At 42.8% G+C, this 22,706-nt stretch overlaps 1 protein-coding gene across 2 annotated transcripts in view; it reads left to right on the top strand.

Moving 5' to 3' along the window:
* cep350 (centrosomal protein 350) overlaps positions 1–22,706 on the top strand; it is a 40,532-nt gene that overhangs the window by 12,039 nt on the left and 5,787 nt on the right. Inside the window, exons 10-36 of one of the 2 annotated variants that reach the window (XM_078258986.1) lie at positions 1,500–2,227; positions 2,382–2,500; positions 3,665–4,644; positions 4,927–5,068; positions 5,344–5,513; positions 5,663–5,849; positions 8,103–8,293; positions 8,563–8,726; positions 9,653–9,763; positions 9,950–10,090; positions 10,261–10,400; positions 10,517–10,624; positions 10,716–10,933; positions 11,186–11,400; positions 11,684–11,962; positions 12,062–12,211; positions 12,441–12,601; positions 14,621–14,743; positions 16,468–16,712; positions 16,834–17,033; positions 17,410–17,560; positions 18,118–18,278; positions 18,439–18,572; positions 18,675–18,736; positions 18,844–20,774; positions 21,251–21,772; positions 22,393–22,539. In XM_078258986.1, the coding sequence (XP_078115112.1) occupies positions 1,500–2,227; positions 2,382–2,500; positions 3,665–4,644; positions 4,927–5,068; positions 5,344–5,513; positions 5,663–5,849; positions 8,103–8,293; positions 8,563–8,726; positions 9,653–9,763; positions 9,950–10,090; positions 10,261–10,400; positions 10,517–10,624; positions 10,716–10,933; positions 11,186–11,400; positions 11,684–11,962; positions 12,062–12,211; positions 12,441–12,601; positions 14,621–14,743; positions 16,468–16,712; positions 16,834–17,033; positions 17,410–17,560; positions 18,118–18,278; positions 18,439–18,572; positions 18,675–18,736; positions 18,844–20,774; positions 21,251–21,772; positions 22,393–22,539 (7,880 nt within the window). The remainder of the gene's footprint in view (positions 1–1,499; positions 2,228–2,381; positions 2,501–3,664; positions 4,645–4,926; positions 5,069–5,343; positions 5,514–5,662; positions 5,850–8,102; positions 8,294–8,562; positions 8,727–9,652; positions 9,764–9,949; positions 10,091–10,260; positions 10,401–10,516; positions 10,625–10,715; positions 10,934–11,185; positions 11,401–11,683; positions 11,963–12,061; positions 12,212–12,440; positions 12,602–14,620; positions 14,744–16,467; positions 16,713–16,833; positions 17,034–17,409; positions 17,561–18,117; positions 18,279–18,438; positions 18,573–18,674; positions 18,737–18,843; positions 20,775–21,250; positions 21,773–22,392; positions 22,540–22,706) is intronic. The other variant, XM_078258987.1, reaches the window with a different exon arrangement.

Here is a 22,706-nt window from a genome sequence, read left to right as displayed (position 1 = left end):
TTAGCTTCATAGTTCTTTGACATTTTATCTAACGTTATAAATTACTTGAGGTGAAAATGTGAAATGTTAGCTAACATTCACATGCTTCGCGTCACTCTGTATGACGTTTGCTGATGCAGCAGACAGAGCCACTGTCACTGGCCAATCAACTAGCCCGACATACTTTTTTTACTGGCCCCGGGCCATTGCTTATGTCAAGCCCTGCTGGATTAGATACTGTAAAATCTAAATTGGAATTTTCAATTTGGCCCAGATTAGAGTTGCCATGACAAGCCTGCCCCCCAAGCCTCATTCAGTATGCATATTCTGTCTGGGTCTAGTGCTTTAGCTTTTTTAATCTGCTACAGTCACTTGTTGGAGCATCCAGTATTTTGTTAGCTGTGAAACTTGTTCATTAAAGATATTGATCATTGATAAACAGGAGAACAGTTTAAATGATTTCAACCCCTACTACTAGTTAAACAAAAAGAGTTTTACGACTTGTCACACACTTATACCTCTGACTCTGGGTGGTACGGTTCATGAAAAAACATCTGAACCGCTCGTTTCGCATGTCTAGGTTCGGAGCGTGTGTGCGTCGCACGGTTCGTCAGTACACTGTTAATGTGCACTAACCACTTACTGCCGTAGTGCCCACTTTCGACACCTATGTTAAAACACTTACTGGAAACGACGAGTGGGATGAGCGTGACGAACGCAACACATGGCAGCTGATTGGACGAACGTGTCACGTGGTTCTTGCTGCTCCCGAATTTCAAAACCGACTCTAATGGTGTCTCGTTCTGAATACGATCTCGTATTTTACGAAAATAGTTCACCGAAAAGTGTTTCTGAAAACATTTTAAGCGAGAAATAGGCCATACAGTTGCTGAATCTGTCTGTTTTTTTGATCGACAAAGGTCAGTTTAAAAGATTTTCGTCAGATTTTGAGAGGCACCGAGCCGACCGCTCCTCAGGTGGAGTGTGGAGTGCTGCTGCTGCAGGTCATGTCACATGCAGAAATGGTAAGTGGGAGAGATAAGGAAGGCTGCCCGGAGTTGGAGGATGTGCTATCGTCGTATATAGTCCGGTGTGTGGGAACATTTTAGATTCCATGTTACCTATACAGCGGAAATAAAACAATAGATAGAGCTGCCACTGTGTGCATGTATTGTGCAACATGCATTCAATATGCTAATTTTAGCTATATATCATATGCTGTAGTATATTTCTAGAGTGTTAAAGATTAAAAGAAAAAATAACAAGAACCGAAAACCGTGACCCTAAAACCGCGATACGAACCGAACCGTGGATTTTGTGAACCGTACCACCCCTACTTCTGACTAAGTATGAATGGTGAAAGCAAATTTGAAATGTTCAGTGTTTTATCAACCTATCTTTCACTTAAGTCTTAGTTTAGAATTGAAACTATTTAGCAGGGGCACTGTGTGTGCTGATGTTAGTAAGTTGATTACCAGTTTCCAACTCTAACATTTTGCCTTTCTGTAAATGTCCACCAGCTTCTCGTCACCGTTCCAGTTCAGACCCACGCTCAGAATCAAACCCACAGCCTCGCCCTAACAGCGCAGAAAGACCTCGTAGTGGATTTAAATCCAAAAAGCACTCCACAACCGCATCTCCCCGCTCATCTACAGATCGGGACCGGGCTCCAGTGGGTGTAAGCACAGACCTGTTGTCAGCAGACATCAAGGGGATACTTGATGATCTTCAGCTGGAGTGCAAAGCAGTGGAGAGCGAGGAGAGGGCCCGGCAAAGGTCCCGGGGTGGGAGCAGTGCTAGGAGAGGGAGAGGGGGATCAGGGTCACGAAAAAGAACTCCAGTCTCTGTTTGGGGAACCACTGTGACAACGGATAGCTCCTCAAGAGGCTGCCGCAGCGTCAGCCCCACCGCACACCGACCAGAAACTACTGACTCTGGGCACAAGAAGCGACACTATGATGCAGACACTGTTCGCCAGTACATTTCCAGGCAACAAGAGGAGAGAAAGAGGCGTCAAGCAGAAGAGAAGAGGGCACTTAAGGAGGAGGCAGAAAGGAGAAACCAGAGATTGCAGGAGCTCTACAGGAAGCAAAGAGAAGTAGCTAAAACCGTGGCCCTTTCCAGCGAGGTGCCTGTGGCCCCAGTACAAAAGCGACTACAGGAAACCTACAACAAACTGCTGCTAGAGGAAGCCCAGCTGGGCGAGGAGGCCACACAGATGCTACCTGCTGCACCTTCTAGTCAAATGGTATTGTACATACACATAAAACATAGTCACCCTATTTATATATGGAAGCTGTATTGGCTAGAATGAGTAACTCAGTAAAATAAATTAATGTAATCACGTGATGTAAGAAACAAAATACTTTTTGACATTTGTGTTAACACGTGTTCTGCCACAGAGACCGATGTACCAGCCCTCGGGAGAGTCAGACAAAGAGAACAAAAGACTAGAGGCACCTCAGAGCCCTTCGAGCAGTGATAGGTCTTTGAATGATCAGCCATCTCCTCCATTATCCAGGTACAAACATGCACACAAACCTGCCTGTTCACCTCCATCACTCTCCAGAATAATAAACACTCCAATTTATTGACCCAGATAAACGACAAACAACTCTCTGCTCCGTAAACATATTCTGGTATCTACTGGAAATAATCTACTGGAATCACCTGACTGTACCAAACAGAGGAACTGTTTGTTCCCATGTGGTTGGCTTTTAGAGCACTTCTTCTATTTTAGATGCATGAAACCAACATCTTAGACAATTGACTGGAAATTAAGATGAGGGTGTGTAATACTTTTTCTTGTGAAACAGATATAATAATAATCTTTCTCTGTGTGTATTCAGTGATTATAGTTATTCTGATTCATAGTTTTTTATCCAGTTAAAGTGTATGCTTTATCCTTTTTTATTATGGTCTGTACGATTAACAGTTACATATCAGGCTGTTGAACACATTTACGCTGCAATACATTAAGGCAGAGATCTTCAACAGGGGGTCCTCAGATTTACTTCAGGGGGGCCACCACATTAATTATAAATGTCTAAGTTTTTTCAAAAATTAAAAACATTTTAACATGAATCCCACATATTATTAGCAAATATAAATCAGCCTATTTGTGAAAAAAACAGACATTGATGATATGCTTACTGGCCTACAGGTAAGGTAATCACTAAGGTAGCCATCCACAGATACAGTTCATCCTAAGGATTCACTGTGACACATGTACGTTTAACAGTAAACATGATTTATAAAAACATGCCAACCATTCATTTTTTAATAGCTTAGTATTATATGCATAAAAAGGTATGTATAAAGGCTTTAGGTCGTTTTACACGTTATTGTAGGCCCAGTTTAATATGCAACTTAATTTGTACAATATATGTAGTAGGGGGTCCTTAATCCATCTTTCTTTTAGTTACGGGGTCCTTGGCTTATAAATCGTTAAAGACCCCTGCATTAAGGTGTTTTTGCACGGGAGAGCAGACCTAAATGTTAAGTAAAATGAACAATGAGGACTCACAATTTCTCAAAAGTTCTCTTGTTTGCTTTCTTAAGTAGCTAGCATGATGAATACACTTACACATGTTTACTTTAATCATTGTTTTAAAGCAAGCTGTTTACACCTCCTTTCCCTCTCTCCTTCTGTTGTCTCCATTCGTTGTTGCTCTTCCTATTGCAGGAATGATCTGTATATTGGAGTTACTTCTTTGCTTCAGCCTGACCGTCTGAGCCCAGCTGTTCCACCTATGACTGGTCCCAGCAGCAGTGGGCTAGCCCCTTTTGGTGACCATCTACTCTCTCGGCTTCTTAGGCTGGAGACTGCGGTTGCAGCTAGTGATGTCAAGCACACCAAGCAGCCAGCCACCGCATCTTACAACCGGCCGCAGTCCAAGATGTCCCGCATTGAGGCCCTCAAGGCCACAGCCGCATCCCTCTCCAACCGTATAGAGAGTGAGGCACGAAAGCTTGCTGGGGAGGGGATCAACTATGGTACAGAAACTTCAATGGACGTAGATACAATTAGGCCCTCACAAGCTAATCTTAATGATGGATGCTGGGCAGAAACGGCTGCCACAGAAAATGATGATGTAGCGTTGAGGATCCAGAGAATTTTGACTAGCACAGGTCATAGTTCATACAATGGCACAGCTCTTCCAGGAGTAGGCAATCTGCACGCCCTCAGGGGACACAAAGAAAACAAGGGTACACACACCAATTTGACCTATCCACAAACAACTTCTGTTGCTGTAACGGGGCCCATTCTCAACAGTTATACACATGAAAGGAGGAGGCTAGTCAATGGTTTGGAAAAGGATAAGAATCGGACAGAAATCCATGACTCAAGTGCCGGTTCCATCAGTGAGGGTCCTCTTCTGAGTGAAGGGAGTTTTTCTGAGGATGATCCAAGCCCTCCTCACCCTTCCAACAATCGTGTGCCTGTATTGGCAGATCGCCTGGAGGCAATGGACTACTGCGCAGGTCAAAGAAGCGATTACCAGCGGTTGTCGGAGTTCCAGAGAGAGGCAGCAAGGTGCACAGCCCTCAGCCCACCCTTTGCACAGCATGATGGCAGCAAAGCAGCGTGGGAGGAGCTGAACAAAGGAAGCCCTTTAAGCGTTATCAACATTTTTACTAAGAATCTTCATGGCCATGTTACAGGTTAGTTTACATATGAGGATCTTTCCACTAAGGAAAATATGTCCAAGTCAAATTTTCCATATTAGATGTAGGTGATGAGACATAAGTGTGTATCTTGTCTGATGAGAAATGGTGAGAATGTTGTCGTTACTGAGTATCTATAGGTAAACCTCTAATAAACATGTAACCATAAGAGTTACACAGAATGTTTGTTTGTCATAGTAACTAGCATTCCTACTGTTCATACTGACAAGATCATAAATATTTCTCTTCTGTCTGTTCCATCACCACCTTGTCCTGTAGTGAGTGAGAGGAACTCTCCCTCTGCCCATTCTATACACTCTGGGAATGACCCCGTAGACGCAGCCGTCTATGAAGATGACTTTGTGTCATCACATAGCAGCAGAGCCAGTGGCCAATTAAGGAGAAGCTCCAATTCACGCAGGTAAGAAAAAAAAAAAAAGAGTGGATGTTAGTTTTTAAAGTGACCACTGGATGGCATTCATGTCACACAAATAGAAAGCCCATGTAGCCCTTTCAGACAGCAATCCCCCTCTGTATTCTTGAATTAAGCAGGTTTCTTAGAATGAACACTCTCAGTAAGATTAACTCTGCTGTTTATCCCATGTTCACTAGACATAATGTTTTTGTGTTGTGTCACAGATCCTGAATTTTATTTAAAAACTGATTGATCATACGTCTTTCTATTCTCTCTGTCAGTGTGAACAGTCATTTTGAGGAGCTGATGAGGAGGTCTCCTTATGACAAAAGTACAGGAGGCATCAATTCTCACCATTCATCCTTTCAGTCGTCTAGTCACTCACCGCATCTTTCCCCTGGTTCAACATCTGGCTCCTCACCCTTCTCCAAGCGCTCCACCAGAAAAAGAGGTGAGAATCAATAATTAAGCATGATTTATTGGACAACTCCTTTTTTTATTAAAAAGAAAATAAAGGAAATGGTCTCTATATGGTCAAATACTGTGTTTTTGAAGTCCCTCTGCTGCACAATATACAGTAACTACTCCATTCCTCTGCAGGCACAGCATCAGACCAGAGTGATGCCACCCTGGTAGAAGAGCAAAGGAGCTCCTGCTCACCTCCCTCAGAGGCATTATCCTCTGACTCCAGGAAGAGGGGCTCAGACAAAAGCTCCGTCCACAGCCAGACGAAGAGCGTCTACTCTAATGACACTATAGGGGAAACGTCAGGGCTTTCTCACCAAAGGTACCGATCTTCATCAGACTATAGCCGCTTTCCGACCAAGTAGTTACAGGAACGTAGTTATAGGAAAAGTCCACTTCTAAACAGATCTACTAACTACTCTCCCCCAAAACCGTTTTTTCCAATTGCATTCGCACTGGCCAAGTGGCCATAGGACTGGTAGGAGGGGTAAGGGAGTGATGCAAGCACATCTTTATAGCGTTAAAATCAGAAAACAAATACACCAAAAAAAAGTATGAACTAAATGCTAAATCTAATGTATATAGCATATTTGTCATAATTTAAACAAGTCTCCCGAAGAGAAACAGGTATCTCTCTCTCCCCCGCCTCTGCCTGCTGTGTCTGTCTGTCTGTCTGTCTGTCTGTCTGTCTGTCTGTCTGTCTGTCTGTCTGTCTGTCTGTCTGTCTGTCGGCCAGCTGCAGGACACGCTTGTGGAGTTTAACTCCGAAAAGACTTAATCTTATGATGGACATGTGTTGTGATATTTAAACAAACGAACCGTCAACGGCGAAATAAAAGCCTCTCATTTACCAGAGCGGTCTGAGAGACCTCCAGCTTACAGCGAGGTGTCTGAGCATGACTGGCCGAGCGACGAGCTAGCGGTCGGGACAGGCGCCTGCTGGCTGTCGCCTCACTTCATGGAGGTTCTCAACTCCGAAAACTTTGAATCAAATTGTCAATTTGGCATCAATTTTCGCAAGACTGCCTATATTCGAAATCTAAACAGTTAATTTCTCGCCTAAAACATTGTCAGAAGTGAATTTAGTGATGAATAAGATGGTGAAAATTGTCCCGTTGTTGGTCTGTCTGTACCGGAAACCCTACCCTCGTTGACCTAGATTCCTATGCTGAAAAGGGAACAGTGAAAAGACCCTGCCCTGAAGTAGGAGCTGAAAGAGTTACAGGAACTGCAGCCAGAGACTTAAAAATCCCCAAATTGGTCCAGTCGGAACACGAGAAAAAAAAGGGTTCTAGGAATTTTATGTTCAAGGAACTGCAAAAATCCTTCCGGTCAGAAAGCGGCTTATATTAAAGAGGAGGTTTGTTACTTTTGGTTTAGTCGGGTGCTGTAAAACTTTCCACCTGCAAGGATTCACTGAGTGTTTTGCAGTTGAAAGCATCTCTAAGATATCAAATTTAAGAGACTGTGCATTGGTATCAGAGAGGTGAATGGTGTTTCCACAAGTTTGAATTACCCACACATCCAGTTGTCTCTGGTGTTTTCTTCCTTTCTGGTTTTCTATAACCTTTAGTGCAACACTTCTTTGTGAGAAGAGTAGTGGTGCTATTGGCTTACATTTGGGATATTCAGGAGTGGTGCAGTTTGACCCAAGACTGAAAACGGTGGCTATTTTGTTTTGGGGGCCTGCAGGGTGGTTGGTCGGGTCAGCCAGCTTCACCACAGCGTGGGCCTGCAGCCAAAGGAAAAGGATAGTTTTTTTCTTTTAATCTCAGTGCACAGTAGAGATATTTGAGTCCTGTAATGGTACTCTAAAGCCCAGTTGGCAGATTCCTTTAGAGAGTGTCTTACACAATAGAGGCAAGATATTCCGGCAGGAGTGTGTTCTTTTCAGCACTATTTACATAGCAGGTTGTGGTTTAACTTTTGTGGAAACTTATTGTTTCTTTTATTTCGTTGGTAACAGCACACGCATCACTACAGTTCAAAATAAGTTATGTAAGCTTTGGGCAAATTACATTTATATCTGTTTCTGTTATGACAGCTGTTTTATCATTGAGATCATGGTAATATTGTTGTTATAATATATGAATTCAAGTCTGATTCTTACCCTTGGAGAAAAAAGTTGCCACAGTCTGCTATCCATAATGGAGAAGTAGAGTGTATTTTGATCTCTTTAGACATTATCTGTGGCCTATAGTAATCTCTGAACAGCACAATATAGCCATTCATAGTCTGGGCCTCTCACAGCAGGGTTATGCTGCCTCAGTCAGTTGTAGGGTTTGCAGGACGAGAGGCCCCCTCTTTCAAAGCTTGTTACATCCTGTTTTCCTGTGTGTGAGTTAAACCCCTATTTTAGAATTAGTTTTAGAAAACAAAAAAAAATAATCTGTAGTACTGAATCTGTGTGGTCATACATTTATGTCTGATACCCATGCACCCAAGCCCATCAACATGAATGCTACAAACATATCCACCTCAGAAGAGATGTCTGGTTTCACAGCAGTAATTGATCTTTCATTAGCTACGTATCTGACCTTTTTTTATTTCTTTCTTTTTCTAATTATATTTGTAGTTTGGGACTTGACAGTAAGAAGTCTCCAGCAGCCAGGCCCAAACTGTCTTCTCCGTCTGGCTCTCCATACCCTGGATCTCCTCCAGGAGCCAACTGTCCCAGTGAGCCTGGGAGAAGTGGCTCTCTGGAGGCAAATTATCTAAACACAGGCACCACAGCTCGCAGTGGTAGAGCAGAGCCCAAGACCACCGGTAAATGAAACTCCTATTAATATAATATGAAAACAAAAATGACAAATGTTATGTGAAGCAGAACTTTATTAAAATAATTTGGATAGCATGCACCATGAGGTTTAAGAAATGTGATTTCAGCTGGGCCATATATTAAAAAAAGCTTTGAAGACAGAATGTACCTTTTAGCTGAAGTCACAACTGTTAAGATGAAGACAGATAAGGTCTGCCACACCAACATCCCCTTTTTATAAATCTCTCTCATCCTATCTGCCCTTCTTTTCTCCCAGGTGAACTACAATATTCACCTGCTGTCTTGCAGCAGCGTATGGCAGCAGAGCTCCAGTACCTGGAGTCCATTGAGGAGTCAGTCCGACAGCTGGGCGACGTGGAGAGGGTGATGGGTGTGTCCATGGCTCAGCAGGAGAGCGTGACATTGGCTCAGATGCTCAAGGTGAAGAAGGGTTTTGTTGCTGAGAGTAACAAGGACTACAAAGAGTATATTTAGCCATGTCTAAAGTGTTAAAGGGGAACTAAGGGGAACAGCTTCGGAGTCATTGGAATGGTTCTATGACTTTTTTGGGGTTGAATGGTGGTCGTCTCGCTCCTTCCTAGCACCTGTGAGCGGAAAAATCACCCTTGCAACTTTGAGCTGGCGGCCTCAGCGTCAGGAAGTATCGCGTGATATCAGGTCTCGCGACGTAACAAATTGCTTTAGGCACTGCATACATACAGGAACCGGCTAGCTATAAGAAGAAGGTAGCGATGGAGTTTTTCACACTATCGTCATGGCTGAGCCATCAGAAAAGAAGCAGAAAGCTAGGAAAGCATTGTCAGAGGAACAGAGAAAGAGGAAACGGCAGACACAAGTAAACATAGGAGCTGCCAGATATCTATTCCAAAGCTGTAGGGGGAGCTCTATAGAGAAACCTGCGAGCAAAAAGCAAAGAAATGGCAAAATGACCAAAAGTGTATAGCGCCCTTTAACAGAACAGAAGTTGTATTAATGTTGAACAATAAATATTAAATTATCCTCGCCTTCCTTAATTCTCTTTTTGGTTGACACAGTGATGATTTGACTTTTTTGTATCTAGCTTAATATTTTGATTATTGTAAGACAGCACATACTCTTAAGCTGTGTCTTTATGTATACGTTACAACATCTACACTTGATATAATGTACAATTAAAAATAGGAATTACACGTAGTTAAGTCATTCTCAATATTGTATTTATCAGGGACTCTAATTGTCGCTGCATAAAATGTACATGAGCACTTCAAGAGCTTTTTTGGCCTCTATACATTTCAGTGACTTACTGCCTCACTAATGTCTGCATTGATTCACTGTATTGACCTGCTTTCTGAACTTCGACCCTGCAGGCCAGGCAGCAGTGCCATGAGCGTGATCTCTACGAGCTGAAGATCAAGGCTGAAAGGGAAGCCCTGGAGACACAGCTACAGCTGGAGGAAAACAGGCAGAGAGTGGCCAGGGTATAACTACACACACACACATGCAGGCATACACACACAGTTAATCAGTTAGAGTTTACTCTTACAAACAAAATATATGTGCATTTATAGATAATAGCTTTAGTATTTGCTTCTTCACCTTTTTTAATTCTAAGATATGTGTGCTTCTTTTCTGTGTGTATGATGTCCATGCTTGCTTTTGTCCAGGCTCATATAGAACTGCAGGAAAACTTGGCTGCAAATCAAAAAGAGACCTTGGAGGGCCTCCAGGAGGCAACTACGAAGATGATGAGTCAACAGGCTGAGGCAGCACGGTACACAGCCGACACTGCCCGACACATCAAAGAGGTTAGCAATCTCTGCCTGGAAAAAAGCCTGTGTCTTCCATTTTGTAACAAAAGCTGATTGATTGTTGAGTTTCAGTAAAGAAATAACTATCCATGCAGAGGAAGAAAGTATAATATCCAGTGTTCGTCAAATCAAACATTTGGTCTGTATATGGTGTCCTTGTCTGTCAGATGACAGAATTGGCACGTTCCCAGATAGCAGGAGCTTTGGTTGTCCCCCCTGCTGTTTCTGATTCCTCCATTTTGGACAAGCGGGAAGAACAGCAGAGCTCCTATTCAAAACAGATACAGGAAAAAGATGACTCTGACAGGTAAAACATCTTTTGTGAAAGAGTTTTTGATAATTTACACTGCATACCGTCTTTCATTTTAAACTTAGTATCTGTGCTACATGTTTCTTAAATCTCTTCTGCATGCTCTCTTACAGCTTCCCTAGTGAGGTGTCAAGCAGAAGGACCAGGCCAGAGGAACCGCTGTCTTCGCTGAACAGCCTCAGCCACTCGGACTCTCTATCCTTCAGAAGACCCAACCTCAGGTACCACTCGGGCTTCTCGTGTAGCACCAGTTTCTCTGTTTTTTTATGGAAGAGAAATATAAATATACACTAAATCTGTCACTTTCCTCAGTGGAGCAGACTCTAGCAGCCACCATAGCCCGTCGCGTGCCTCGACAGACCCCAGAGAACGGACAAAAAAAGAAGCAGTAGAGGGGAAATTGAGGAAGGGGGGAGCTAAAGAGAGGACGGAGAGGGAAGCAGGCAGCAGCTCCATAGAGGAGGAAGTTCTTACAGCAGCAAATGATTCCCTCTGCAGTGACAGCATCCCCTCTGTAGTGGATGAGAAAGGTATCTGATGGCAAGCACGCCTCTTAATTTATTATAATTTATGCTTTTTTTTCATGTTTACACACACCAGTATTTTCCTTGTATCCATTCAACTGGCTGGGGCTGCTGTTACGTAAGTATCACCACCACTGTCAGAGAAAATGTGAAAACCTTGTTGCCATCACTAAATTTGTACTGAAGCCAAAACTGTGTATGCACAAGGCACCTAAACATGACACTTACACTGAGCCGCTCTTATTTTTGGCCCCCCAGGAGACAGTACGTCAGTGGCAACGGAGTATTCTCTCAAGTTTGATGAGTCCATGACAGAGGATGAGATAGAAGAGCGCTCCTTCCGCTCTCTGCTGCCGTCTGAGGCTCACCGCCGTGGAACTATGGAGAAGAAGTCCCGCCACCATGAGGAATCGGAGGATGATGGAGCCGATCACGACACAACATTGGTTTCAGGGGCACACAATATCTTAAAGGTGAGAGGGCAGTGTAGTCATACAAACATTTGCCAATGCAAATCCTTAAGAGTCAGTTGTTGACAATGGAAGGTTGTGTGACTACTGACGATTTGTCCTTTTAAAAAGTGTGAATATTTGATTTTTTTTTTTGTTGCCTGGATGTACCTTGTTGAGCATGTGGTTTGTGTCTCTTTTGTCCTCTCATACTTCTTATTATCTCACTTCTCCTTTTTTCTTTGCTCCCCCTTTAATCTCCTTTCCTTTCAACTTTTCTGCCACTCCAATCTTTGTTCTCCTGCAGTCTCAGGATGGAAACATGGCCTTTTCTAGCGGACAGGATAGCTTTTCCCAGTTCACGATGGACATGGTGCGTCAGTACATGAAGGACGAGGAGGTAAGACTGCAGCACCAGAGCTCTCTGCTGCATCTTCGCCAGAAAGCTGTCAAAGAGAAGACCAGAACTGAGCTAGCCTGGCTAGAGCACCAGAAAAAGAGGCTGAGGGACAAGGGAGAGGATGACAAAATGCCACCCATCAGGAAGAAGCAGAGGGGCCTTCTGATGAAACTACAGCAGGAACAGGTACATAGGGGGTGGAAATATATTGACATTATGACAATTGAGTTTTGGGGTATACTGTGATCTTAACCAACCAACCTTCTCTCCCACTCATGTTCACAGGCTGAGATCAAGCGACTTCAGGAGGCCAACAAAGCAGCCAGGAAGGAAAGGCAGCTGTTGCTGAAGCAGCAGGAGGAGATTGAGCGGATAAGAAACTCTACATTCAGACTTAAGGAGCGTCTCAAGTGTTCTGGGGGTGAAGCGCCACCTGTGAGTAGTGCAACAGTCACTCATCACCTTCACAGCCTATACAGAGGAACAGATAGATTTTTAAAGGGTTTCATTTCAGTTTTGTTTGTTCTACAGAAGTCGAATCTTAATGGAATCAAGAAAGAAAACCTTTCTAACTGTAGAACATGCTACCATGTTCCTAAGTTTTTTTTCTAATTGGCTTTGCTAATACTTGGCCTGTCTGCATGTCCATTCATCCATCCTCCAGGAGACCCCTGTGTCAGAAACCCCTGTGTCCGAGGCAGCATCTTCCAACATGAGACATGCTGAAGATATCCGCAGCCCCTCTCCCTCGCTCTCCGTCTCTGGAAGTGAGACCAGCAGCATCATGCAGAAGCTCAAGAAGATGCGCTCTCACATGGATGAGAAGTAAAGACTTTTAATTTTTCAAAAATTAAATGGGTTCTCTGCTTACTGTCAATTTGACAAGTGAATTATCAGAAGTCATGCTCCCTTATCAGTGTTTTTAACAGTGCTTACTCCATAAGTGTCCTGCTGCCTTTCCCCTTAAGGTTTTGCTTCTTTTGTGCTTGTAAAAATTGTTACTGATCACAGTTTTCTTTAACCCATAGTATTTGTTAATACACACTTTGATCTGGATAACACCATTGCACAGTTTACACTTAAGTCGCGATCAGACCGTACTGCACTGCCTAAAAGATGCCCCGATCAGACCAGTTGAGGTTTTTTTTGTTCTTACTAGGCAACCATCGAGTAACCCGTCCTGAGCCAACCGTTATTTTGCTGTGAAGTTAAATGACGTCAGGCTTTTTTTCCACTCTAAAATCAAGGTCACTCGAGCAAAAACACGCGAGACACTTAACAACGGACAAGCAGTGAGCAAAATGCTTCACTCTCTTTGTAAAGAATTACAACAAGCCGCCCTTGTCTGATCGGGGCCTTAGCCTGCAGTGGGGTGTTTATTAAAATTGGGAAGGCTTGATTTAGATATGTTTTACAACTAAGTGTGGCAGTGTGCTGTTTGCGATGGTGTCCTTTTTTTTTTTTTATTTATTCTACCATGACCATACCAAATCTTCTAATTGTATACATAGGTTATTTACCTTAACTAGCCACTGAACTAATGAAAACTAATCAGTGCATGCCATCTTTCTTTTGCTGTCTAAAATGCCGTGATTATGAAAATAAGCATGCTCCATGTTGTTTTCCGTCTAAACTAGATAGGAATCCCTAACCCTTTGCTACAGTAACCTTCTTAACTTGAGATTTGTGCAACTGTAACAGTACTTTGTAGAAGAATCTATGCTAAGAGTTAAGTCTTAAGAGTAGTTAAGAGTTATCTGTTGCAGTTTTCAACAAACGTTTTAAAGCAAGAACATCAGATAATATTACACAGTCTTACACACAGTCATTTTGATACTGCACCTTTCAATTGCAGAGGCAAGATTTTATTTATTTTTTTACAGATAAGACGTTTTTCTTATCTACATATTGGTTGTGCATTCCATCATTTTTATTACACCCACTCCCTCGCTTGGAGTTCCTGTTCGTCCTCCAAGGTTTTCCACTTGGCCAACAGCTTTGGTCAGGTGATTGTAGAGTCGCTCATGACCAGGTAGTTCCAACAAGTGGGTTAATTGTTTTGGAGTTTAGGATTTATAACTTGGCTATAAATCACAGGTCTTCCATAGTAGCACTTTTTTTCTTTTAGGTGTAGATTTGTTTTTAAATGTGTACTAGCAACACAATGTTGATACATTATAAAGTTCAAAATCACCACAATTAGGTTTAGATCACTGCAAAATACAATGGTTAAGAGGATCTAACAACAAAAACCATAACAACAGAAAAGGTTTAAGATATTGCTTGCCATTTAATTAAACTATTGTTTCTTCCCTTTCCCCTGTCATTCTCGGTCATTCTCTATTACCACTGTCCTGCTGTTGATCAAAGCCAAAGCAAATGTACGCTATATATTCATCTTGACATAACACACTAACAACTAAGTTGTAATCACTTCATCTAAGGCTGTTAATTGTTACCTCACACTGTTATTTGCTTAATAATCAGGGTTACTGATAACTCAATCATTCTAACCCCCTCCATAAGCAGGTTTGGCAGTGATCATACCCCCAACCAACCCCCCACGCTTGATGCCCAAAAGCTAGCTAAAATGTTTGTTCTCCCAAAAGTCATTTAAATGTAGCCATATTCTAACAGAAACCTGGCAGACTGACACATTGGGTGCAATCAAACCACATGTGCTCATATCACTCTTCTCTCTCCCTTTCTCTCTACTTGTCTTTTGCCCTTTACTTCTCGTGTTTTTAATGTTGTTCCTCCTTACTGTACATTGTGTGTTGTTTGTTTCCATACCCATGTTTGTGTGACTCTTTTGACTTTGTCTGTTGCGTGCATGTGTTGTAGACACTGTTCTCCTGTCCACTACTTCTTCTCTGTGTTCACGGCCCACCACTGGGCCTCCCTCAGTGTCTGTCTTCCCAACCTTCACCCTAAATTCCAGCTCTTTATCTACAACCAGTTGGTCAGGTACTGTATAGTGCTATCTATCTCTTCCCCAGCACCTCCACCTAGCCCTGCCCTGCCTCACCCCACCTCATGGAACATGCTTGTGTTCATCTACTGGCACTGGGACCTTGTAGGGGTGGGACGGTGAATGATGACTGATTGTGTTGGTTTGTTTCCAGGATGGAATATGTGTGGGGAAGAGTTTGAGTAAAAGCTTGAAAAGTGCCCAAGGAAGGCTGCCTCGCTGAAATAACCTAACCTTTTGACAACTTCACTTTAAATATCATTTATTTTTTTGCCAGTTTTGCCAATTTATTGCCATTACTGTGTGCATTAAAGCGTTATGGTTGCGGCGCAATTTTAAACAAAAAAACAAAGTGGTTACATTGAGAATATTAGAGGTGATATAAATGTTGTTTTATAAATGATAAAGGTTATGTTAATTTTAATAGGAGCCTTCCTTGTTGGATGGGAATCTCAGACTCAACACTGGGATTTCACTGATTTTTGTTGTGTTAAATGTGTGACTCTTTCCCTCTTTCTTTCTTTCTTTTTGTTTTTCCTTCTTACCTCTTGGAATGAATGTTGCAGTGCATTTCTCTTCGATGTCCTTTATATTGTGGCTGCTGGCTGGTCAGCTCCAGCCCAGTCGTTGATACAAAATGTTTTAAGATTAAACCACACTATGACATGGAAGTAAAGGAGTTTTGCAGAGAACAGGCCAAAGATATCTATCTCTATCTCTTTAATGATCCCAGTAAATCTTAACTAGCCCTCTTTATTAGGTAACTGTTGCATAGAATTGGATAATAAGTACAGATGGCCATTGGCTGTAATAGAGTTTGGAAAGGCACTAAAAGAACCCCCCAGTCTGGTTCTTCAGTATCTGGCCTGTCATCAGTATACATTAAGTCAAGAGAAAGGCCTCTAAATTAGATCAAGGCTAAATAATACTGCACTGTAATGGCACCCATAGCTGTGGGGCACCACATAACACAACAGCTATACCTGACACACTTGACTGACATCTGCAGATATATGAATGTATAAGTGACTTAGTGTTAGTTGGATTTTAGAATTACAAATTCTGTTGGCTTTACAAGACAAAAAAGCTGTTGTGTTTAAGTCTCGTTATCCCCATTTTTCTACTGAAGAGACTCATTCATACAGATGTAACTGCCTATGTTTAGATTTCGTTCTTTTCTTTGTAACTGTTTGAGATGTGTGTGTGTGTGTGTGTGTGTGTGTGTGTGTGACTGCACCCAATCAGCGTTCAGTCTGATGCATGAATCTTGACATCTTCACTGTTAGTTTCCTGCTCTCCTTTTCTCCTGAGTGACACGTCATTACTTTGTGCTTGTTTATTTATTGGGTGCTTGTACACTTCTTTATTTGGATGATTATTCCAGGGAAAGAAATAAGTAAAGCATGTATTGGGTGTGTATGTGTGTGTTTGACAGAGGTTTGAGGTGAGTTTGAAGTGATAACTGGATGTCCAGGTGATTTGGGTCTGCCTGCTTCGGCGATGTCATGTTTAACATTCCTTATGCTAAATGCCTTTGTCAAACTTCTCTTCTCTCCCCCTTCACTGCCACCTTACCTTATCCCTCACCATCCATCTTCTTCCTGTCTTTTCCCTAATTTCTCCATTTCCTCACCTTTCTTCTCAACATCATCTCTTCCTCCACTCCTTCATCTCCCCATTCTTTTTTCCCCCCCTTCATTCTTACCGTCCCCTTCCCCAGGTTTCTGACAAAGCGGGAGCAGCAGCTTATGCAAAGGCGTCACCATGCCGAGGAGCTGCTGCAGTGGAAACAGCGTCTGGACCAGGAGGAGGCAGAGGTCCGTAGGATGGAAAAGGAGGCCCTGTCTGTTTGGGACAGACAAACACCTCAGGGCATGGCAGAGGGTCAGGAAAAGGAGATCCCCGACATTAGCCCCAGCCCCAGTCACCATCGAAGCTCAGAGCCCAGAACTGACAGTGAGAAAGGTGAAGCAACAGGATCCTTGCTGTTTTTTTGACAGGTTTAAAGTCAAAATAAGGTCAAAATGTATCTGGACTTATAAAAAAAAAAAAACACTTCATGTTTATCTGTTTTACATGTTTTCAGACTATGTGAGTGAAGGCGACTGTTCCTCAGCGACACCTGAGTCCAGTATACACACAGAGGGACTGGGGTCCCAGCAACCCGGAAGCCCATCTTCACTACAGCCTGCGTCAGTCCCTGAAACACCTTTGGCCTCTGTGCAGAGCAGCCCTGCAAATTACACCCAGGACTTCACTTCAGCTTCCCGGTCACCTAGTAAACAAGTAGGCATAAGTGTGGTTTTCTTTCCTTTTTGTATTTCAGTGTTTAGTCCCATCTCTTTGATGATAGCTAAGTTAAGACTATATCTACTCTAAAACTGAGCTCACATGTCTGAGAGAGTGAAGTATGCTACAGTGACCAGGCTTTAGTCAACTTCATCCCATAGAATTAAGTTTAGATTCTGTTGGGGTTATTTGTAGTCTTGAACTATTGAAAATGTAACGTTTTATATTGCGTGAGGGACATGCAGTTTGTTAGTTTATCATGCATATAAAATATTAATCCAGGCATGCCTCTATTAGTCCATCTGACTGTGTTGTTATATCCTGAAGTAATATTCCTTTCTCCTTCTCTTCCGCTCCTCCTCCTTCTGTTTAGTCTCTCCAGTCTCCACTTAAAGGCAGCCACAGTTCTGCTGCCTCTCCTTCAGATGGAAGCAGCAAAACCAAGATGCAGCTTTGCTCCTCTTCCCGGACCGCCAACCATGCCCACACTCAGCCAGCTGAATCCCCCATGCCCATGCAGACTGGTGAGTTCCCCAATAATTCAGCATACATACACTGAATGTGTAATATTTTTGGGGGAGATTATAATAGTTCCTGGTAGTTCTCAGAGAATATAGAAGGGGCAAAGAGGAAAGATTGGACGTTATGCAGCTATATTGCTGGCGCTGTGTAGTCAGGCATAATGCGATGCTGCCAGGAATACATTATGCAAGCACTTCCCTGATACCTAACCTGCTTAGCTGTGTGAAAAGAGGAGAGAGAGCACTTTGCATTGGACTTAGTTACTGCACAAGCAAAGACAGTTTTTCTGGCCCAGTATTGTAGCTAAATGCGTTGCATTCATTTCAGGCCACTATTTTAACCTTTAATCTTTGTAATACTGTTTGTTCTTTGGGTATAAGCCAATGCAAAATGCACAAAAATGAACCGAACACATTCTTAGTAAAGAAAATGTACACTAATCTCCAAAGAATTGGGTTTAAGATTGAGTCTGCACGAAGTTGGATTACCCTCTGCTAATCAGAGATCTGGCACTGGTTTCACATTCTAACTGTGATTTATCATCAAAATGTGCCTTCAGAACCCATTTCAGACCAGAGTGACATAGAGAGCCGTATCAAGGCCCTGAAAGAAGAACTCAGAAAACGAAAGTTTATGGCCTACCAGCTGAAGAAAGAGCAGAAGAAGAGGAACAAGGAGCGCCTGAAGGCACAGGAGGCCAGCCTACTGAAGCAACTGGAGGTAAATGTGTGCAAGTGTGCCTGGGGGCTTTTAGATGGTTGTTTGAATGTTCAATTGTCAAAACTTGGATGATTATGTTTTTGTTAATGTGTGTGTTTATCCATGCACTGTATAAGCAAATTTCTTCATAATAACTGTTATTCTCCCGTTTTCCTTTCAGAGCTATAACAACTTCATCGAGAAAACTAAGGCAGAACTGAACAAGGAGCCAGACTCAACACCTGATACGCAGTCCCAGCTCAAAGATTCCACCTCAATCGCAGAGCAGTCCAGTATTAAACCACCTGCTCACAGGTACCAGATACAGCTGTAAACATGACAACATATCCTATACTGTAATATACAGTAAGTTAGAAAAGATTGGTGTTCACTTAAAAGCAAATCCTTCTTTCTCAGGTCAGAAACCAGCAAAATCTCTGAATCTGAAAGGACCCGAAATGATGCTTCATTAGATCGCCGTGAGTTGTTCACTCATCATAACTAATACATACATTAAGTTTTTAAAAAAGTGTTTTGATGATCAATGATGTTCCAATAATAATGTGACCCTTTCCTATTATGACAGATACCCTTCCTCAACCTGATCTTAGTAGATCCACCTCAGTGCCTGAAGAATTGTCTGATGAAGACGATGCACCAACAGTCACCACATCCCCAGTATATGACAGCCCAGAGTGTCCGCCCTCGGGGCCGAGGAGCCCCCTGGCCACAGGGGGTCTTTTAAGACCTTCCTCTGAGGAAGCCCAGGCACAGATAGTTGAGTCTGGGGATGAGAACATTGTGTCTTATCAAAGATCTGACATTCAGGAAGAGCTGGAGGTGGAAGTAAGCTCCACATTTGAGGATCAACATTCTGAACGTCTTCTCAAACTAGAAAAAGAAGACAGCCTCGACTCCCAAGAGAAGCTGTCTGCATCTAAACATGTTTCTTCTTCCATGAGTGAAGAACATCGATATTCACCATCTGTTAGCCTAGAACAAGATACAGAAATAAAGAAAAGGGAAACATCTGAAGCTGAGGAAGCTGAAAAGTCTAATATTATTTCCTCTAGTAAGTCACATTCAGCTGCAATGGACCTCAAAACGTCACCTCCTTTAAGCTATAGCTCTGCATCCAGTGAGCATTCCTGCTCTCCTGACTTGGTGGCCTTCTCTTCAAAGAAGGGGGCGGCAATAAAGGATGTCGAGGTCTCTTCTCCCATAGCAGATGGTTATCATGAGGACTTTGAGTCTTCAGCAGATTCTTCCCCCAGGGAGGTGCGTCATAGTTCCAAGCCTGCCTCTCAAATCTCAGTTGCCCCTACCGAGATCAAGGGTTTGAGAAAGGACTCCCCTAGCAGAGCCACACCGTATGACAGCCAGGATGAAGAGTTAGATGAGGAAATATCTGAAGAACTGAGTCACCAATCAGGGACTAGTGGAGCTAGCTGCCAATCTGGGAGACTGCTTGATCTTCATAACCACACAGAAGACTCCAAACATGACAGCAACGATATTGTTCATTCCAGCCGCTCACCACCCATCTCTCCTTTGCATACCCCTCTCTCTCCTGTTATAGATGAAATGCCAAGTTTTAGCATCGGAGATCGGGTTCTCGTTGGTAGTGTTCAGCCTGGCACTCTGAGATTTAAAGGTCCAACAAGCTTTGCTAATGGTTTCTGGGCTGGTGTGGAGTTGGATAAGTCTGAGGGGAGCAACAACGGCACTTATGATGGGGTAGTATACTTCAAGTGTGATGAGAGCCACGGTATCTTTGCTCCTCCAGACAAGATCACACACCTGCCAGACAAGTTTGAGATCTACACAGACACCACGGAGGATGAGGACTCATTCTGTGATGGTATGTCAGATAAAGATGGGGAAAAACGTAAAACAGATGAGCACAAATCCCAAAAGCAAGGAAATCTGAAGAGTGAAAATGATCAAACCTCTAATAAGGTCTATGAGTCTGGAGATAAAAAGGTAACAGAAGAGTCTGTTCACAATATTGGATCCCACCTCACTTTACAGCATTACAAAGAATCTAAGCATCCCATTTGTAATGGCAACACTAGGGACATAATGTTGGATTTCGAAGATGCACCAACCACCCTCCTCATCTCCGACATGGACAAGATTGACCAGGGGAAGCAGAGTCTGAAGGAGATTACTGCCATTGTTGAGAGAGAAGAGGTAGACTCACACCAGTTAAGTCCTGCTGATCTTTCCACTGATATCAGGGATGATAAGGGAGAACAGAAGAACAGAGACTTACTGGACACATTTGCAGACAAGCTCCTCAACAACTTTGTAAAAGACACTTTGACACAGTTTGCTGAAATTAAAAAGGCTAAAGAGCAGAAGATAGAAGCAGCCAACCAGATGAATGTATACCTGTTTAGTGAAAATGTTGAACAAGAAGAATGGTTCTCTTCAGTGCAACAAAAAGATGGTCTACCCTTCTTTCTACCTGCGGAAAAAGAGGAGCTGTCTTCTCCAGAGCTGTGTAACCGACCGGTGAGTGTATATTTCTGATTCTTAATAACCTGTTAAAAAAAAAAAAAATTCAAGATATAATATTTTAATTAATTAATAAAATAATATTTTCTTTCCATTTATTTTCCAATTAATATAAGACACATGAATCAAAATGTCACTGTCAGTGAGCAAAAACCTTAAAAATGTAAAAGTGCTGTGGAAACAGCAACAATGACTCCAAAGTTACTGACAAACAGTACTTGTTGATTTGACCTGGAGAACCCTTGTTTTCGGTATGTGCTCAGCCAAAGTCCAACTTTATGTTGACAGACATTATTGAATTTGGTGCTCTTTGCTGAAAACCATTTGTGTCTGAATGATCAGTAAGAAAGAAAAACCTTTTAAGACTCGATCAAAAGTGTAAAACCATGATTTATAATGGGACTTGTTATGTCACGATGCAGTTAAATTGGAAGTCAGCATGAAATTCACTTTTTCCTGTATTTCTTTCACAGGAGAGTCCGGTGTTGGGGGCCAGCGGTCAGGAGGAGCTCGCCAAACGACTAGCCGAGCTGGAACTTAGCCGTGAACTGCTAGATGAGCTGGCTGAAGATCAGGACTGGTTCGATGAGGACTTTGGCCTTAGCTCCCGTAGAGAACAGCAGAGACTCAAACAGAGAGAGGAAGAGGAGGAGGTGAGGCTGGGGAGGTCTGGCTTATCAGCTGGACCAGCCCTGGGGGGGCTGGCCTCATCAGGTGGGGAACAGCAGGTTAAGACTCCACCTAGACCGGAGCTACCTCTCCCCCTGCCTCCAAAACTACCCGAGCAGCCTGCCATGGTGGTGCCCCACTCAGCCACAGAGGTTGAGAAGATGGTCCATGCTGCCACTAAGGAGATCTGGGAGAACTGTTGTCTGGGGAAGGAGGGAGCACTGATCCTTGCACAACTGCCAAATCCCAAACCTTCACAAGAGTATCTGGGTATAGAGGCCATGAGGCAGGACCAGGAGGCCCTCTGCGTCCGCAGCTACCGAAAGGTGAAAAGGAGAACTTTTCAAGTAGTTTCAAGTATAACACAAAAAAAAAACCTACAGATAGCCCACTGAAAAAAATTCAACGCATGTGTATTATACCACAATCTGTAAGAGAAGTAAGACGAGCATCCTTCTTCACGACTTCCTTTTCATTCCCCACTCATCATACTAGTTATAATCGGCACACAACTGTCCTGCTTCAGTAACAATAAGCCAACAGCAGCTGGACTTGCAGTTTAATCTTAAAGACTGCACTTACTCTGAGTGAGTTCACTGAGGTAACAAGCCAGATAAGATTCTATTATTCAGCAGATTCCTCTTTGATTAGCATCTTGATGTTTTCAAGACTACATAGCTTTTTCAGTTGCCTTTGTCTTACAACTACAATAGCTCCCTTTGCCACTGAGAAAGATATTGCCTCAGTGGGTCAGAATATTTGCTTTGAATATAAATCAAATACTCAAGCTGTTGAGCAGTAAATATTACTGACATTTTGACATACTATCTCTCTTATCTTCGCTTAGCATAGGGTTACTCAACCTGAGAAACTACTGCAGTTTTAAGTTTTAGTTAATATTGCATATTTACGCACTTGTATGTCATTATTCTCTTTCACTCCCCAGGCTGTGTACGACCTGACGTGGGAGATGCTTCAGGAGATCTATGCTGAGGACCCTAGCGCAGATCAGCCTCAGTGGGTCAAACCACGTCGAGTCAAGTCCTCCTTTTTCCACAGAGTCAAGACACCAGGAGACCTCACCAAAATCCAGGTACAGTACTGAAGTACAGTCACCACCAAAAGAAAGAGACACTACTGTACATTTGTGTCTGAAACGTTGTAATTGCCTTAAAGGCAGCTAGATTACTCAGAGTATAGTTGGTTTGTTTCTTATCTTCCAAAGTGACTGGAAGTGTAAACAAACTTCACAATTTGGCT

The sequence above is a fragment of the Sander vitreus genome, chromosome 9 (genome assembly GCF_031162955.1).
Source record: "Sander vitreus isolate 19-12246 chromosome 9, sanVit1, whole genome shotgun sequence".
In the NCBI taxonomy this organism is placed as follows: domain Eukaryota; kingdom Metazoa; phylum Chordata; class Actinopteri; order Perciformes; family Percidae; genus Sander; species Sander vitreus.
Note: the sequence above shows the minus strand (reverse complement) of the source record. Positions and strands in the feature narration are given on the sequence as shown.